The 15,233-nt window shown below is 43.7% G+C and overlaps 2 protein-coding genes and 1 long non-coding RNA gene across 9 annotated transcripts in view; all 3 read left to right on the top strand.

Annotated features, from left to right (window-relative positions):
• exoc4 (exocyst complex component 4) overlaps positions 1-1,132 on the top strand; it is a 55,182-nt gene extending 54,050 nt beyond the window's left edge. The window contains exon 20 of the mRNA XM_085901693.1: positions 165-1,132. Coding sequence (XP_085757819.1) covers positions 165-402 — 238 coding nt within the window. The 3' untranslated portion in view covers positions 403-1,132. The remainder of the gene's footprint in view (positions 1-164) is intronic.
• Positions 1,133-1,262: 130 nt separating this feature from the next.
• On the top strand, positions 1,263-8,986 carry lrguk (leucine-rich repeats and guanylate kinase domain containing). Of its 6 annotated transcripts, XM_085901695.1 has the most exons (21): positions 1,295-1,413; positions 1,732-1,792; positions 2,080-2,190; positions 2,268-2,349; positions 2,435-2,535; positions 2,729-2,810; positions 2,885-3,009; positions 3,657-3,770; positions 3,964-4,107; positions 4,179-4,259; positions 4,351-4,437; positions 4,567-4,673; positions 4,974-5,093; positions 5,351-5,447; positions 5,623-5,736; positions 5,866-6,067; positions 6,448-6,534; positions 6,646-6,788; positions 6,879-6,967; positions 8,127-8,167; positions 8,246-8,986. In XM_085901695.1, the coding sequence occupies exons 2-21, from the start codon at positions 1,769-1,771 to the stop codon at positions 8,419-8,421; spliced, it is 2,127 nt and encodes a 708-aa protein (XP_085757821.1). In that variant the 5' UTR covers positions 1,295-1,413; positions 1,732-1,768; the 3' UTR covers positions 8,422-8,986. The 6 variants fall into 6 exon arrangements, with proteins under 6 accessions (XP_085757823.1, XP_085757824.1, XP_085757821.1 ...); XM_085901697.1 differs by lacking the exon at positions 1,732-1,792 and having other exon boundaries at positions 1,263-1,413; XM_085901698.1 differs by lacking the exon at positions 1,732-1,792 and having other exon boundaries at positions 1,293-1,413; positions 2,106-2,190.
• On the top strand, positions 8,959-14,987 carry LOC147040070 (uncharacterized). Of its 2 annotated transcripts, XR_015063063.1 has the most exons (5): positions 8,959-9,064; positions 10,369-10,470; positions 11,194-11,231; positions 13,210-13,270; positions 14,886-14,987. It is a non-coding gene; the product is annotated as an uncharacterized LOC147040070 (long non-coding RNA). The 2 variants fall into 2 exon arrangements; XR_015063062.1 differs by lacking the exon at positions 11,194-11,231.
• The last annotated feature ends 246 nt before the right edge of the window (positions 14,988-15,233 follow it).

Here is a 15,233-nt window from a genome sequence, read left to right as displayed (position 1 = left end):
TGTTTACAAATAAAAATTGTTTTGGTTTGAGGGCTGGAACAGGCTTTAGACATTTCCATTCATTCATTTTCACAAGGCGGGATACAAATGTTTCGAGTTTCAACCATGGTAATGCGGAAAAAGACACAAAAAGAAACGTTCATTTTCTCTTCTCTCCACTTTAGGCAGTACTACGAGATGCTATACAACACGGCTGATGAGCTGCTCCACCTAGTGGTGGACCAGGGCGTGCGCTACACGGAACTGGAGTACATCAACGCCCTTTCGCTGCTCCACCGGAGCCAAACAGGCGTGGGCGACCTGAGCACCCAGAACACTCGACTCCAGCGGTTGAAGGAGATCGTTTGCGAACAAGCCGCCATCAAGCAGGCCAGCAAGGACAAGAAGATTACGACCGTGTGATCGGACGTCAAACTTTCGGCTCATCTCATTTTCTTATTACACACAAACTGCTGCTTTCATCGACCCCAGTCCCGCTGCCCGTAACGGTTATATTATAAAACACGTGAACCCAACCGGTCCCGAAAAGTTTCTTTGAGCGGACAATGGTTTTGTGTATGGTGGTGCCTTTAGAATTTTATTCAGTATCTCAAATCATATTTCCCCCAGTGAAATGAATGGAAACTGGATGCTTCTGTCCCTACGACTACATTTGAAATTGCCCTTCCTCTATCTGTTTCTGTAAACTGAAATCCTGGAACATAAACTTCTCCGTCAAGCAGCCCTCCCTCTGTTTTAGTTCATTAACTTGGGAGAGGAGTACTTAACAAGAGGAGCCGGATGAAAAGGGCTTTGTCAATACCTCAGTGGCCCACCACAATCTATCATATTGACACTTTGGCCCGATGGGAAAACAGCTGCAGGTTCCCCTTGGGCAGATTTGACGAAACTTGGCGTAAACCCTTAAAAAGCTGCTTCTTACTGCAATTCAATACATGAGAAACTTGAACAGAATGTTAAGTAACAGGCTGTGTTACCGTCACACTAAAACATGTCAAACGCTCAATTCTTTTTGCTTTTTATTCATTTATCATGCTTAATTTCCTCACATTTTTACATATCAATGTATAAATGCCATACCTATTTGTCACCTGGTAAATGCTTACACACAATAAACATTTAAATATGTTCTGTATGGTATTTTAATTTATTTACATTGAACACTTTTAAACACTAAATAATTATGTGAAATATTTATATCAACATCGTTAGTAATTAAAATACAACGCATTTTGACATGTTATTTTATTAATCATTTGATTAAAGATTACGTCACTACGTCACGTGACTACCCACGGGTGCCCCTGATTACCTCATCTGGTAAGGTGGTCAACGCCAAATGATGTTTGTTACAGATGCGTCCATACTACTCTACTAACCTATTTGGGGTCGTCGTCGCTCCCGACTTGACAGGTAATAAAACCTTGTTGTTGGTTTTTATTTTTTTTTATTATTTTTTTTTGCTATTCCTCTTCATTCTGAAGTTTTTTAAACTGTTAGCGACTATTTCAGTATGCGTTCATTTCACAATCGTGCTAGACATTGAAAAACTACATTACCCACAATCCCCTGCGCCATGCAAACTACACGTTGCTGGGCGACACCGCCAAAAGCCTTGGTGTGCTAATTGGTAGACAGCTAGCTCAATTACGTCACAACGACGGCGTCCGAGTGTCATATTTTGACGACTTTTCGTCATTTATCAATTCTAATAACCAACCAATCGTTAAGCTGAGCGGCTTGAGAAGAGACGACCAGATGTGTGGACATGTCAGAAATTGAAAGTGTGAATGTAAGTGAAAAAACTTGCCGTGTTCCTGCTGTATTTGTGTAAGTCACATTCGTTCCCAGGTAAATGTGATATCTTTTGAAGTAATAACATTAGATATGGCATAATTTACAGATGATGCAAGTTAATGCCCCTTAAGTAAGTTATAAGACTAATGCTTATTATTATTATTAGTAGTAGTAGTAGTAGTAGTAGTCGTAATATTTCACTCTTTAAAAATTGTCCATTTAAAATAACGTTATTACGAGTGAGATGGCACACTGTAGTAGTTGCACAAATGTGGTTCTTAGGTCTGTTTACAGGACGTTGTTTTAAGTGCCAGATCGGTGTCTAGCAGCCTGGCCCGCCATGGATGCTTCGACACTGGACTACAGCACCCATACCACCACGTCGCACTTCCCGTAAGATGCATTTTTACAGCTTATAAACACTAAATAAAAATATTCCCGGTTTTTTTCACCCACACTTTGTTTACCAGGGTCGCAGGCTCGGGGACATCTCAGTTTTGTGTAATTATGTTCACCTGCAAAAACTGGAGCTGTCAAACAATGGAATTACAGGTACATAATACATAAAAAAAATATACAGTATCTGAATATTTTTGTAGGGCTTTTTGTTTCGCTATATATTTTTTCCATCTTCTAGATCTATCATGCGTGAGCCACATGCCCTTCCTCGTCATCCTGGATGTCTCTCACAATGAAATCTCGGATTTCTTTGGCTTCGAGCCTCCGAAGAACCTGAAGGTACCGGCAAGCAGGACCTTGAGCTGACAGTAGAAGACAAACTTTGACTGGTGGCTACGTTATTCCCCATGACGGACCCGCATGCCATCTGCCGTCACTCCAAACATGCTTAAAAGGCTTTAGACGCCCTTGAATGCTCAGCTAATTGAATATCCTGGTGGAATTAGTCAATTTCTGCCCGCTGTTTTTACAGGAGGTCAACTACTCCTACAACAATTTGACAGAAATGAAGGACATGTCGGACTACGAAGCGCTCGTCAAGCTAGATCTGGACCGTATCCTTATAATATGCAAAAAGAATAAGAGGCATGTCTAGTTGACGCAGTGCCCTTGACTCACTGCAATTCAGACAACAGACTGAAGCAGATCCACGGTTTGGAAAAGTGCCGCAAATTGAGCTATCTTAGCGCGGCACACAACATCATCGCCAGCATCCGTGGTCTGGACGATGTGCCGCTTAAAGACCTCAATCTGGTCAGTACAGACAGTCCAAGATGTGCTATTCACTTTATTCAAAGTTTAGTATGTACGAAATGGAAATGGAAATGCAAAAAAATTGCCTTCACGTCAAAGCCCAAATTTTAGCCAGAGGTGAATTGAAAGCTAAAGTGATTTGTTTTTGTTTGTTTGTGTGGAAAGAGAATTTCATGAATGAGTCCAACGTAAAAAAAATTACAATTGTGAAACCATATAATAATAATAATAATAATATATAATAATATTAATGAGTAGCAAGAGTGAAAAAAACAATTGGTATGCTTCACTGTAATTTGTAGGAAAAGTAATGTTATTTAATTTCAATTACATTCACATAAATTACTGCTAAAAATTTAAATGATGTTCTGCTAACTCAATCGGATTTCAAGAGCACTTGGAAAAACAAGCACACGTAAAACAATGTGCTTAAAATAATTTAAATTAACCTTTAAAAAACAGAACAACAGGAACAGTTTAATGTGAATAAAATTGTGGGTTGAAGAATTGTGCCGTGAGGGACACCAAGCAATAAAAATGGCTTCCTCTCTTTTGTCTTTTGAATTTATCCAGCTTTCCACATTAACTGAAACCTTGCCCTCCTCCCTCGTACCACCCTTTCCCTGACATGTTGCCTCCACGAACAGCCAAACTCGTCCCGCAGCACATCTCGCCCTCTCCCGACAAGCGAGAGCCGCCCTCTGCCAGGCCTCCTGCTCGACGAGCGCTTGCCAGGCAACAAGATAATGACTTCAGTCAAAGTGTGTAAACTAGCCCGTGAAGGTTTGGCTTTGTGCTGAATGAGCACCTTGCCAGCTGTCGGCTTGCCTCATCTGTCGGAATTTAGATGGCGTGGAACCCTGCGGAGCGACCGAAGCTCACCTCTAATTTAAACTACGGGGATTCATGGAATGCATTTGTGCTCTGTTAAACGTCTTCTCCATCTGTGTCCAGAGGGGGAACCAGTTGCAAAGCACGGAAGGTCTGGAGAACCTAAGCAGGATACAAAGTCTCGATCTGTCCGCGAACCACATCAGAAGGCTCGCCGGCCTCACCAACCTGCACTTGCTGGGCTCTATCAACATGGAAAGAAATCAGGTGTTTGTGCACCGCCATAAGTGGAACGCCAGTGCACACTTTGACATTAACTGCCTTTTCTTAAAACATAGATTCCCGAGGTTGACGAATGTAAGCACATTCGCAATCTTCTCCTGCTGAGGGAATTGAATCTTTTGGAGAACCCTGTACAGGTAACGTAAAAAGTCGTCAGAAAATATCTGCCTTTGCAAAGTTTTGACTTTCAAAGAGGTACTTATGGAACTATATGTTATGCTGCGTTAGGAGCAGCCCGACTACAGGTTGTCGGCGGTCTTCCTCATGCAGCATCTGACCACGTTAGACCAGGAGAAAGTAACTGTTGAAGAGAAGGTTTGTCATAAACGCAATTTGTCTGTGTCGTAGGATATCGCACTATGTGTGGCATAAGAGCTCCCTCTAGTGGTATGTTTATGTTTTTTACATATGGTGTACTGATTAAATGTAAATCTTTCACTGCAGGTGTGGTCCGTCAACAAGTACGACCCACCTATGGATGTGGTGGCGTCCAGAGATCACATGACCCAGCTGATGTATCAGCTGATGCAGCCTCAGCACCTCTATGACACGTCGGTATCCTCGTCCTTTCAAAGTTTTCAGCGCTTCATTTCATTCCGTGTCCTTGCAAGCGAACCCATTGTTGCGCCGTCGCTCATCATGTCTGACATATCTTTTCCAAAACTAGCCACGGTTGTTTTTTTTCCAGTAGCCCCTTTTGTATTTTTTGTTATCTCTTCGCTCAGACAATAAAAAAAAAGACGAGTTCATTCATCAGTCGCGGACAGATAATTCATCTGGAATTGTTACTACAGTGGGGAAAAAAATACATCCATCTTATCTGCCTTTTCACATTTTGTTTGTCTATGCAGCATTCTACCCAACGATGACGCTCCGTATCCAATGCTAGTTCTGGTCGGCCCGCAAAGCTGTGGGAAAAGAGAGATGGCCCATCGCCTTTGTGAGGACTTTGGAGACTTCTTAGCACACGGGTTAGTGTCTTACATTCATAAAAAGACTCTTCAGATAAGATTACAATATTAGATTTTGTCTTTGCGACTGTTCATTTTAACATGACAAAATGCACATGCAAGCACAAATAATTCCAATCTGAGTTTCTTGACCACATTCCATTGCCAAAGGGGTCTTGTCCTGAGACTTAACCCCGCTGTCGGTCTGGTATTCCTCATCATAAATTCTTCTCTTCAATAGGCGTCTGCATTTTCTTCCCCCTCCCCATTTCATGCAGGATCAGCCACACCACCAGGGAGCCCTACTCTGGCGAGGAAAATGGGAGGGACTACCATTTCATCAGCGAGGAAGAGTTCGAGCTACTTGTGCAAAGGGTGCGTCTGTTGGGCTTTATGTCGTAATGATAGAAGTTCTCTTTGGAATGAAGTTCTCATTGAAGAGTTGAAATTTGGCCACATGCATTTGTGGTGAAAACTAGCGCCATCTGGTGGTTAAATATAAAACTGTCCATAGCTTATCTTCCTAACTGGACCAACTGTCCTATTATAGGGGGCTTTCCTACAGACTGTCCAGTACGGCGGCCACAAGTACGGCCTGAGCAGGGATGCCGTTGAAGAGGTCGCCCGAGAAGGGCTGGCGTGCTGCGTACAAATGGAGCTGGAGGTGAGCGGTAACCAAAGCTTCACGATATACCTTTGAAAACCTTGACACATCCACTCTTTTTGTCCATTGGTATCGGTACTCACTCGTTTCTAGTTGAGTGACATTGACTGTCGTCTGTCACTATCACAGGGCGTGCTGAGTCTGAAGAAGAGCACCTTTGAACCCCGCTACGTTCTGCTCATCCCCACCATAGCGGAGAACTACAAAGCCATGCTGAGAAGTCAAAAGGTCTACACGGACGCCCAGATGGACGCGGCCTTGTCTCGCATCGAGCTGTACGACAATTTCAACAGGGAGCGGCCCGGCTTCTTCGACAGCGTCATTCGTTGCGGTACGCCTCCGAGCTGTCTTTTCGCTATTAGCGTCAACGCTGAGGAGGATACCGTACGGGTTTGCTAGCAAGAGACATTTTTATTCCTGTCCCAACGAGACAAACCACCCCCTCTTGTCACTGATAAGGCCTTAGATAAATGAAGGCGCCTCACTAAAATCCATACAGCACAATTTCATTCCCATTACCGTTTTGTATTAAGGCTACGGCGGCACCGTCAAACAGTTTTAGCCGCTTTCTTAATGAGACCAACACGCGGGGAGGGCAGCACACTCATCACTTTTACGCGCCGCTGACGTCCCCATAGCTTTTGCTTTCATTGCCGCTCGATGGGAGGTACAGCAGCTGCCTTGGTGAGCATATTTTGTGCGTGCTTGCAGACAACTGGGACAGAGCCTACCAAATGCTGGAGCGGGTCGTGAAGAACTACCTGTTTTATGAGGACCAGGAAGAAGAGCAAGGACTGGGCAAGTATGGGGGCGGCGGGATCATTATGTTTAATTGATATTGAAATCACAATTAATTATCTAAGTTATTCACCGATTGCAAAACCAAAATGAAATATTTCCCTGCCTCAGGTGAGGGTAATAAAAAAGAGAAACCGCCCACAGAGGAGCTAAGGTCAGACTCATCCACTTGGACCCTCAACTCCTCAGAGCCCCTCTACAGAAACTATTGCACCCAGGCCCAGCAACAGCTCACCTCCCACAAGACTCCTACTGTGAGTTCCTACGGAAAATTACCCGGGCGACAAAGCCTCTCGTCTGCCAATCATCAGCACTTTTTTTTTTTGTCTGTGTCTCCTCTGTAGGAACTGGCTTCCATCCGCAGGCGGGAGGAGCCGGTGAGAGAGGCAGTCATGGGCAAGAGTCCGGGGGTCTACAGTTGGCTCATCAGAAGGTTCGTTTTGAAGCAGCACACACTTGACTGCACTCTCTCTCATGCCTAATTCTGAGTGGAGACCCTCTCCCGCCCTTGCCAGGAGGCCAAATTGGCTTGATTTGCCCACTTGTCCTAACTACTTTTTGATGGTTTGTTTGGACTTCCTCTTTGACCTTGACAGTGAAGTGGCCCGCCGATGAAACCAGCAGCGAGGCTAATTTGATGGGCTTGTTGTAGTGTTTCCACTCAGTGCAACCCCTTAGCTCCTCTAAAACTACAAAATGAACACACATGCAACAAATAATACTGGTGCCAAGACCAGTAAAGATAGTCGGGGCTTGAGTTTAGTTTAGTGAGTCCACTATCATATTTACTTCATTTCATATATATGAATAAAACTACTCAGTGTGCAAAAATTACATTATATACCCGGCAACCAGGGGGCAGTATAATAGTCATGAAGAAGACTCACATCTACTATGAGTGACTCCATAAGCTGCAATACTAGTATATATATTTTTTTTTTACGAAAGATACAAAATATGCCTGATTGGTGAATTGTATGTCTACATGTGTTGATGCACCATTTGTGTAGAAACAGTTAATCGACAATTGATCAAATTATTTTTGCTAACTGATTGTTATGGAGCGTCTCAAAAGTAAAAAAAAAAAAAAAAACACTATTTGAACTTTTTCTCGCTATAAGCTGATTTATGTGTGCAAAAAAAAAAAAAAAAGAATTGAAATAATTCCTGCTGCAATGAAGAAGGTTGTAACCTAAATGTAAAAAAATGTCTCGTCTCAGGCCCAATGTAATTACGATTACGTATTTTCTTCTGTATGCCCCTGTGGCCTCATCTTGACACACGCACACAGTGTTGCCGTCATTAAGTTTGAATGTTACTCAGCGCCGCCGTATTTGTGTAGAGGATTCCTGACGTGTCTTCTTGTCTGCACTCATCTAAGCTGGGATGCGTCCCAGCTTGTGTGTGTCTCCTTCACGTATTGTCACCGCGTATCATGTAACTGTCGATTTATTGAGTCCCAGGGGGCCATCATTTTTGTTTCCAAGCAACAAAACAAAGCAGCGTTTAAGACTCTTAGACTCCTTTCATCTGGGAATCTACTATAACTTCCACTTGTCATCTCAGTTGTGTTTTTTTCTTGTCCTCAACAGCTCAGATGAATCTCCGGGACACTCAGCAGATACGATCAAAGGTCGTTCCACCGAGAGCCCTTTATCATATCGCGAGTGAATTTATATCTTATTTCTCATCTTCACGCTGTCATTTATAGGTGACAAGCAGCCGCACCGAGCACCGACTGGCATCACGCCTCTTACTGACAGACGTCCGGGATCCAGCGCCAAGCCCGTCTTGCCTCCCATCCCGCCCGGACGGAAGACACCGCAAGCCAACAGCCCGCAGCCGTCGCCCAGTCGCCGACACGTCCAAGCCAGCACGCAAGGATAGCGTTGAGTCCCCCCCCCCCATCATTTTTAATTGGTCATCAAGGCTCACTTTGCCCTTTGGCCTTGTGTTTCAAATTAGGGATCAGGTTTCAAAGTGTAAACAATGAGGCACACCTGGCCATCCATCACTGTCCGTCTTGCTCCAGAGGCAGCAGATGTTGCAGCGCCGTCATAATTCTTTGGCAGATATTGTCTCCGTGACAGACCCCCCCTGAGGTCTAACCTACTTACGCTGCAGTCGGCACCGCTTTCTACAAAGTCAGTGTCGACAATCAGTGGCCTTTTATATACGGGCTATTTAAGTCTGTACAAACCTTGTACTGTCACTCCCCGGTGGGCCTTTTTTTAATGCGTGTCAACAGACAAAAAAAAACGCTGGAAGAACAACAGAGAAAGGACAAGAACATAAAACAAGGATATGACTACAATCTCATAGTGACTCACAAATCATCCACACATAAAATACATATTTGAATTATGACTTAACGTTTTTTTCCCAGCACAGCGCTACCTGCTGGGTCTGGTGAGGCACTGCACAATTTGCTATTAAATGAATATTTTGCTAAGATGATAGAAGTCAGGTCAAGTTTATTTGTTCGACACTCCCCCACCACCACCACCCTTCCCAAGAGAAGCGACAATAAGTGAGTATCGCATCAACATTTTTCTAAGGTAATTGATCAGTTCTCTTTTTCACTACTAGTGATGGGAAAATGAAGCTTCAAGAAGATTCATCAACTACTTGTTGCCTCTCGGTGGCACACACTGCTTACCATTAGGCTGAAAACCCTTTCAATGCCATCTGGAGGACTCCAAAAATACAACTAGCTCATGATGCAAATGTGAATCTTCATTTTCCCTTCATTGACAAAACCGTGTCCACAATATTTCTAGCTTCCAATGATGTGTAATATGATCCTGAGCTTCTTGCTTACAAGCCTGAATAAACCCTGCAAATAGACTGAAATATATTTTACAAGAGCAGCCTTTTAGTATTGTCTATGATGTAGCTACGCTGAGCAAATATTAGCGCCGTGAATCTCGTAGCGATAGTGACAGCGCGGAGGCATTGACTGCTGCATGATGTGGCGCAATGCTCAGTCGCCATGGCAACGGCTCTCCTCCCTCTCCTTCCCGGCGCGCATGGACGTATAACTCCTCGTCCCTGCGGACACATTCATTCGCTGCCAGATTCATTGGCTGTCGACTGGCTGGAAACAAAAAAAGTTTCAGTTTTAATTAGTTTGGCGCAGTGTGTGTGTCGCCGCGTCATCCATCTATCTGTGTCGCCACCTACACCGGCGCCACCCTCTCCGCTGCTCTCCCTCGTCTCTATCGTCCTCTTCCACGCGCCCCGCTGGCTCTCCAGTGTAATTAAGGCCAGCCAGTGTGGATAATAGAACCGTAATGGTGTGTAATTGTGATAATCAATACATAGCGCATACTAAAGAAGTCAGCGTTTATAAATTCAGAGCGGAGGAGATGCCGCTTGGTTCCCTATCTCGCACGCCTCATAAAGCTCCAGTGACCTTGAAGGGGACTTTTTCATTAAATCACATTTAAGTAATAGTTAGCTTAGCATGGGCACTCTCCAAGGGAGATTTGCATGGATGTATCCTTTTATAGCACAGGTGTCAAACTCAAGGCCCGGGGGCCAGATACAAGCCGCCACATCATTTTATGTGGCCTGCAATACTAAAATTGTCTTCCCTCTTAAAAGAATTCTGATATTCTGTTAACATTCATCTTTTGGCAAACTGGCATCTGATTACAAAACTAGTTACTCACCAATTTGTTGTGTAGTCTATATTGAGGCGTTCATACATTTATTTGGATTGACAATCACCTTGGCCCTGAATTTGGCACTCCTGCTAATAGAGTTTATAATCATTGATAAAAAATTGCTGAAATGTGTCTTGACTCATTCAAACTCTGTTTGTGTCCTCAGGGGTTCAGTGGAGGTGGGCCAAAATCACCTCCGTGGCCTACCTAAGGGTGCGATGACCTTTACTCGGAAACAGGGAATGAGGTCACCAGATAAACAGAGAAGGTAAAGTGACCTGGAGGCGTTTTGAAAATTCATCACATCGCTGCATAACTGCACCGTCTTGATTTCACTTTTCATGCCGTCGTAGCAAAACAGCTAATAGCCGCATTCACCTCCGCGTGTAGGCTGTCATGTTCTACTGGTTGAACACTTGTATAATAAACAGCAAGCGGGCTATATCAGCACTTCACCCAGTCTTCCTGCAGCCATTTTCCATACTAGTGAGCTCTGCCACAAAAAAATTGCAATGACCCGCTTGCAGCAGACTTGTCTCTGCTTGTGTATGTGTGTGTAAGTGCGTGTGTCATCCCCTCAACCGTGACCGACATGTAGTTTTATACAACACAAGAAGACACATTCCACTGAGCTCCCTCTGACAGGTGGAGTTAAAAAAAAAAAAAAAAAATGCATTGCATCGGTGTTACAAAGAAAAAACGGAATTTTGGGCGTCATTTGGTGGAAAATTCCGTGAGAATTTAGCAGCTAAGTTCTGCAAAAAAAAATGGGTTACTTTTTTGGTACCGATAAGTAAGTACAAGCAGCAGTTAAAGACCCTATAAAGTCAATTTGTTTCATTGCTGAACACGCGCAAAGATATACGTTTTTTTGTCAATGGGGCGTTTGCGCCGTTGTGAGTGGACCAGACTAGCTGAGTTCAAATTTTGTTAAACATTCAAATTCACTACGTTTGTTAAAAACACACGTCTTGTTTTTTTTATTTCACAGGAACTTGTGTTGCAGGATGGCTCTTTTGCAATGTTCCAGTAAGTTTTTCCGGAAAATTAAGCAGTCCACATTTTTTCATGCGCCCTTGCCTTCTGTTTTCTCAGTGTTGATAGGATTTACTGAGCCAATGCGCTTTTGTTCGTTATTTGTCGAGATTCTCTTGTCTGCTCCGGAGTGGTAATTGGACACACACTCATGACTAATTCTCTCGGCCGCGTCTCAATCCGCCGTCCGGGTCCGAGACGCTGAGCCTCGCCGCGCAATCTCTCTGTTTTGTCTCCCGTTGCCATGACAGCTCGCGTCATAGTCACAGACGGCTAATTAAGTGAATTTATCACGGCAGAACCGAGAGTGAAAAAAAAAAAAAAGTTCTGCACAGCCAAGCTGTACAGTTTACACATGTTTGGCTTGCACATTTTCAAACATATGAAACATACTCTAATCCAACATGCAATTATAAACTCTTTGAAATAGAGCCAGCGGACGTGAAAATTTAAGAAGCACATTACGTCATCACTTCTTGAGATGCTGCCACGGTGGCGAAAAGCCAAAGTGACCAGTGTGTTTCCAAAAAGAATTTGAATTGGTCTTTGAAGGCAATCATGGATGAGACACATCTGTACTGACGCAACAGCGAAATGTATAATGGCTCTGTCCCAATACTTTTGTTCCTATATTTTGCATGAAGGAGAGTTGTAGTGTTTACTGTATTCCTTCTGTAACCAGTGACAATCATCTGTTTTCTGCCATGTGTATTCCCAGCACACCGCCCACTCTTAAACCTCCAAACTCTCACACCCTTCATCCTCAAGTCCCTGCGGCTTTCCAGATTTATTGCACATTTTGTTTTTTCTTGCTTGTTTTCTTTCTCCTTTGTCTTTTTGTTTGCTTTGCCTCCCAATCCACACGATTCATGTTAGCCCGCGGCGTGAATTTGTCGCCAGCGGAGTACCGGGAGAAAGCGGGCGGGGGGGGGCTTTTTTAGATGCCCACCTGCGAGGAACAGTTTCATGCCAAAAACGTGACAAAGGTTTATGTGTGTTGTTGTGTGTTGGAAAGAAGTTTTTAAGGGCATACTCAAAGTCATGTTGGTTGTTTGGCAGAGAGGAGTTGATAAAATAGGAAAAAAAAAAGTTTTACAATTAACTTGGTAAGCTGTAGGAAGAGTTGTTGTTTTTTTTGCAGAGGATAAAGAATATGAAAACTTCTTAGCCACATTTAAGTGTAGTTAACTACGATATATGTCTTCAGCCCAATTGTTTTTACTGACCTACATTGCAAGCTCTCGTAAAAACAAAAGGCCCAAAAAGTGTTTGGAAACGTCCGTTTTGTCACGCTCGCTTTACTTTTCGACTCCCAGAGAGAAGAAACACTAACACGCCTGGAGAGAAACTCCAGCACCGTGATTTCCTCTTTGACGCTCCAGTGAAAGTGAGCCAGGATGCCTCGAACCTCGTTTGATGTGTGAGAGGTCAACCGCGGGGCGGCACGTAGCCCATTGTCGCACATATGCTTACTTAGCTATAAGAAACATTTAGCTTAGCGTACTGCGTTTATTTTGAAAGTAAACGAAAGACGGTGTCAATACATGACAACACGCTTCTGGCTGCAACGTGCCTTTTTTTGGACTCCAAGCGTGTCAGAGCTCACAGCTGGCCGAAGCCCGTTAAACTGCTCGCCGCATTCCTTCAAAGGTGACCCGGTGTCCAATTCCAACAAACAAACCAAAAAGGGGGGGACGCTTGTAAAACGTGATTTAACCTGACTTCTCAAGTTTGCTTTGGTGGTGATCGGGGCAGGGTCAAAACGGCATTTCTTCTCTCAAGGCAGCAGGTTGCGGCATCCCCCACCCCTCTTCGCAAACTTTTGATGCGTATTAGCCAAGCCCCCACTAAAAAAAAAAAAAAAAAAAAATCCAAGTGTCATTCATTCATTCGCACACACCTACCTCCTTCATTCAGACACACAGATTCAACAACTGCCTCACTTGGATTAAACCTTCTTTTTGTGTTTTAGGGGATTTTTCCACCCTTGTCTGGACGTCACCCGGATAGTTCTGATGAACTTGAGGAGAGAGGTAAGTAGAAGGCCCTTAAAATTTTCCACTACACTTTAATGTGCTGATTTACCAAGTGTTAATCTTTTAAACCAAATTTAAGCTCATTATATTCCGTTTTTTTGTAATTCTTGTATGGGTAAGATGCATTTACACGTCTTGCACGCCTGCACTAATGCACTTTTTTTTTTTTAATTATTATTATTTCTACATTGCTCGACTGCACCTGCAAACTTTCCGCTTTGGCTTTGAAAATCTGAATTAGCGACGACGTCTCGCGTGCCTTTTTTTTTTTTCCGTCTCGCGGGGATAATCCATTCCGGGAGGTGGCGAGGTGGAAAATGCCATTATGTAAAAAGAGCTGACGCACGGCTACACTCGCAGGGCCCGCCGCCGGTGAGAGAGAAAGAGCGAGCGAGTAACAAGCAGATAACGCCGAGTGAGTCAGTCAAGTCCGTTTTGTAATATTGTTTAATCTTCTCGGGTGCTGTGATGTGTTGTACCGCTGTGTTGTTAATATAAGGCACTGCAGTATTTTGGAAAAAAAAAAAAAATTGCAGCATATTCCGGCATATTTCAGCGTGTCGACTGTCATTCATAAAATCTTCCACACCTGACTGGCTCCTTTTTTCTGCGCTAATAAGATACATGCAGAGACATATCTGTATCGGTATGCGAGGAGGAGGTTGTTGCACGGGGCCCTGCCAGCCGGCTCTGGCTCGCGCAGATTGTAAATATCATCCAGCCTTCAGCCAGGTGGTCAAACCCACAACGTGGAATTTCCCCCCAAAATGTCTCCCCATTGAGCCCGATGACTTTTTATGGTACTTTTATGCTCATGTTAATCGGACAAGGCGGACCGACATAAAGGTGACGAAAGTGTTGGGACAGACCCCCCCCATGTATCTTAATTGTTGAGCTTGGCAGGACATTTTTGAACGGTTGTGTAATTGATGCAGTTATTGCAAGTCAGGGTTATGCCACCGAATATGAAATGTTGAAGTTAATCCGTTCCAATACTTTTTGCTTACTTGAAAAGTGGGTGGCTTCAATCAAAAGGTTTAACACATCAAGATGTCGTTCCAATACTTTTGACTCCATATTATCACAGAACACAATATTCTGTAGGTCTCGAAAGATCACTCTCGATTTAAATACGATGTACAACATCCCAAAGGAGGCGTTATTATAATCAAATATCCTCATCAGCAAATGTGAAACATAATATCTAAATATTCGAGGAGGGGGTAGCTCAGTTGAGCCCACCTCTCTAATGCTGGACGGCACCATTGTGATTATTGGGGTCATAAATTCCAAACAGCATGTTTGTTTAGACACCCGCGGTAATTGCCTCTGATAGCTTGCTGTAGTATTAGAAAGAAAAAAAAAAGTGCTGTGTGAGACTTTTCCACCTTTTTGCCACGATTGGAATGTGTTGTTAAACTGTCTGAACTAGAAACTTTTTATTCTCCTCCTCCTCGCCTTTATTAGGACAATATGCAATAAATAGATCATAAATAGTGAGTGATTTGCATGCGACTCAGCCATATGCGTCTGCGGTAAGTTAAACACGACGTTAAAAACAAAAAAAAATGGTTGCTCACGTTTTATCTCTCTTTGACTTTCCCTGTCGCAGATAAGTGGGAAGAAGCGCGGGAATTGATGATCCCGGAGTGCCCGTCCTGGAAGGGGATTTGTGAGGCGAGGCGGGAGGAGGAGGAGGAGCGCCTGATCAGAACGAGAGGAGGAGAGTATGGGCCGCTTTTGCGTTTGCACGATTCTCGTGTTGCTTTGCCTCTCGTGGCCGAGCGTCACGGCACAAGCCGAAGGTATGACATCACTCTTCCCGCCTCAATGGAATGTAAATCACAAATTTGTTCTGATGAAGACAACTTGCCTCGGAGATACAATCAATAATCCAAGAAATAAAACAATGAGCTTTTCGAGAGGTCAAATTTGACATAAATTAATTCGGATTCAGTTA

The sequence above is a fragment of the Syngnathus leptorhynchus genome, chromosome 21 (genome assembly GCF_054491065.1).
Source record: "Syngnathus leptorhynchus isolate UIUO chromosome 21, UIUO_Slep, whole genome shotgun sequence".
Taxonomy (NCBI): Eukaryota; Metazoa; Chordata; class Actinopteri; order Syngnathiformes; family Syngnathidae; genus Syngnathus; species Syngnathus leptorhynchus.
The sequence above is the reverse complement of the archived record's forward strand: the minus strand, read 5'-3'. Positions and strand labels throughout refer to the sequence as shown.

Coding starts and splice junctions, on each gene's coding strand:
- lrguk (XM_085901695.1), top strand. CDS start 1,769: ATGTCAGAAATTGAAAGTGTGAAT. Junction 4,438..4,566: donor AAGTAACTGTTGAAGAGAAG/GTTTGTCATAAA, acceptor CTTTCACTGCAG/GTGTGGTCCGTCAACAAGTA. Junction 6,968..8,126: donor TACAGTTGGCTCATCAGAAG/GTTCGTTTTGAA, acceptor TGTCCTCAACAG/CTCAGATGAATCTCCGGGAC.